Below are 2,661 nucleotides of genomic sequence, written 5' to 3' on the forward strand. Positions count from 1 at the left end.
CGCTCCGGGGGTCCAGCAGCACCAGGTTGAGCTCGTTCCCCTGCTCGAAGGCATAGGTGAGACTGTCGGAGACATCGGGGTCGTGGGCCGGGATGCGGCCGATGACCCCTCCGGGGAAACTGCCCGAGCGGTTGGTGATGTAGTTGTTGAAGAGGATCTCAAAGTTCTTGAGTTGGGGGCTGTTGTCGTTGGCGTCGCGAAGGCGGACGTGGACGGTGGCCCGGCTGACCAGCGGGGCCGAGGTGGCTTGGACCACCATGACGTACTCTGCCTTGGACTCGTAGTCCAGGTCGGCCAAGGCGGTGAGCTCACCGGAGAAGATATCCAGCTGGAAGACCTCAGGGATGTTGCCCTCCACGATCTGGTACATAATTTGGGCGTTGGTGCCCTCATCGGGGTCCGTGGCCGTGATTCGGGCCACCACTAGCCCGATGGGGCTGTTCTCCTCCACAAAGATGTCGAACTCATCGCGCTCGAAGACGGGCGGGTTGTCGTTGACGTCCAACACCGTCACTTGGATCTCCACTGGGGTCCGCTTGGCCGGGACCCCCTTATCGACAGCGAACGCTCTTAGAGAGTAGAGTGGCACGTTCTCCCGGTCGAGACGGCGCAAGGTGCGGACGATGCCCGAGGTGGACTCGATGATGAAGTCGCCATCACCATCATCACCCCCTTGGAAGGTGTAGAAGACCCTGCCGTTGAGCCCCGAGTCGCGGTCGGTGGCGGAGACCTGGAGAACGCTGGTGAAGGCGGGCACGTCCTCGTAGACGGAGCCCTGGTAGGAGTCGCGGAGGAACTGGGGCGCGTTGTCATTGACGTCGCTCACCAGGATCTCCAGGTAGGTGGTGTCAGACTTCTGCGGGATGCCATTGTCACGCGCCGTGATGGCCAGGGTGTAGGACACCTGGTCCTCGTAGTCCAGCTCCATCTGGGTGGTGACAGCCCCCGTCTCGGCAGCGATGCGGAACTGGGGGATGCTGTCCTCCATCAGGTAGGTGATGCGGGCATTCTCCCCCGTGTCCTCATCCGTGGCGCTGATGACCACCACCGTGGTGCCCACCGGCCGGTCCTCGTTGACGTTGACAGTGTAGTGGGAGCTCTGGAAGACAGGTCGGTGGGTGTTGGCATCGGTGACGTTGACGATCACCTGGGCCGTGTCCTGGCGGGTGCCGTCGGAGGCGGCGATGGTGAGGAGGTACTGCCGCTCCAGCTTGTAGTCCAGGGGTAGGGCGAGGGAGATGAGCCCACCGCCGCTCTGGCTGGTGATGGAGAAGCGGTTGCGGGTGTTGCCATTGGAGATCTGGTAGGTGATGACGCTGTTGGCGTCGCGATCGATGGCGGAGACGGTGAGGACGCTGGTGCCCACCGCCGCATCCTCGTTCAGGCGGGCGCTGTACTCCCGTTGCGTGAACTCGGGGCTGTTGTCGTTGACATCCAGGACAGTGACGCTGACGCTGGCTGAGGAGGCCATGGGGGGGTTACCCTGGTCCTGCGCCTCCACCCCAAAGCTGTAGAAGTCCACCACTTCCCGGTCCAGCTCGGAGGCCACCACGATCCACCCGGTGCTGTTGTTGATGGCAAAGGGGAAGCCGGCACCGGTCTCCAACAGGGTGTAGACCAACCGGCCGTTGTCACCCGAATCGGCATCGATGGCTTGAATGTGGATGACGGAGTAGCCCACCGGCACGTTCTCCAGCACGGTGGCCTGGAAGGGTGTACTCACAAAGATGGGGGCGTTATCGTTGACGTCCAACACCTGGACGGTGACCAAGCCACTGATGTTGGAGAGGGGCGGGCGGCCGCCGTCCTGCGCCCGGATCCGGAGGGTGAACTCCTTGCTGACCTCGTAGTCCAAGGGGCTGACGACGTCCAGCGCGCCCGTCTGTGCATCGATGTAGAAGTGCCCGCGCGTGTTACCGCTGACGATGCTGTAGTGCACCAGGGCGTTGCTGCCCTTGTCGCGGTCAGTGGCCGTCACCCGCAGCACGGCCGAGTTGGGCGCCACGTCCTCGGGGACCTGCGCCACGTAACGCTTCTCGCTGAACTGCGGCGCATTGTCGTTGTCGTCCTCTACAGCGATGCGGACGGTGGCCGTGGCGCTGCGGGGTCCCGGCTCCTGGCCCTGATCCGTGGCCTCCACCAAGAGCTCGAAGGCCTCCACGGCTTCGCGATCCACAGGGCCGCGGGTGCGGATGACGCCCGAGCGGGGATCGATCTCGAAGACCTCATTGGCGCCGCCGGCGTTGAGGAGCCGGTAGAGGACGTTGGCGTTGGGACCGGCGTCGCCGTCAGTGGCTCGTACCGTCAGCACCTCGTAGCCCACCTCCAGGTTCTCCCGGACGCTCTCCCGGTACTCGGGCTGCTCAAAGGCCGGGTCGTGGTCGTTGGCATCGCTCACCGTCACCGTCAGCGTGGCCATGGCGCTGCGCCGGGGCGTCCCGTGGTCCACCGCCGTCACCCGGAAGACATGGGTGCTCTTGCTCTCCCGGTCCAGGGGGGCAGCGGTGGTGACGGCGCCGGTGACGGGGTCCATGGCGAAAAGGGCGTCGGAGCGGCTGTCGAAGAGGGCGGCCATTGCGTAGCGCAGCCGACCCGCCTCCCCCTCGTCGGGGTCCACCGCCGTCACCCGCGTCACCGGCGTCCCCGCCGGCCACCGGCCAC

At 65.2% G+C, this 2,661-nt stretch overlaps 1 protein-coding gene across 1 annotated transcript in view; it reads right to left on the reverse strand.

Annotated features, from left to right (window-relative positions):
- Positions 1-4: 4 nt before the first annotated feature.
- The window catches only part of LOC113490691 (cadherin EGF LAG seven-pass G-type receptor 2-like), a gene marked incomplete at both ends in the record, with an annotated part of 9,859 nt that continues 7,202 nt past the window's right edge, over positions 5-2,661 (reverse strand). The window contains one exon of the mRNA XM_026867261.1: positions 5-2,602. Within this exon, the coding sequence (XP_026723062.1) occupies positions 5-2,602 (2,598 nt within the window). The remainder of the gene's footprint in view (positions 2,603-2,661) is intronic.

This window comes from Athene cunicularia, unplaced genomic scaffold (genome assembly GCF_003259725.1).
Source record: "Athene cunicularia isolate RWA unplaced genomic scaffold, athCun1 SCF_206, whole genome shotgun sequence".
NCBI classification, from domain to species: Eukaryota; Metazoa; Chordata; class Aves; order Strigiformes; family Strigidae; genus Athene; species Athene cunicularia.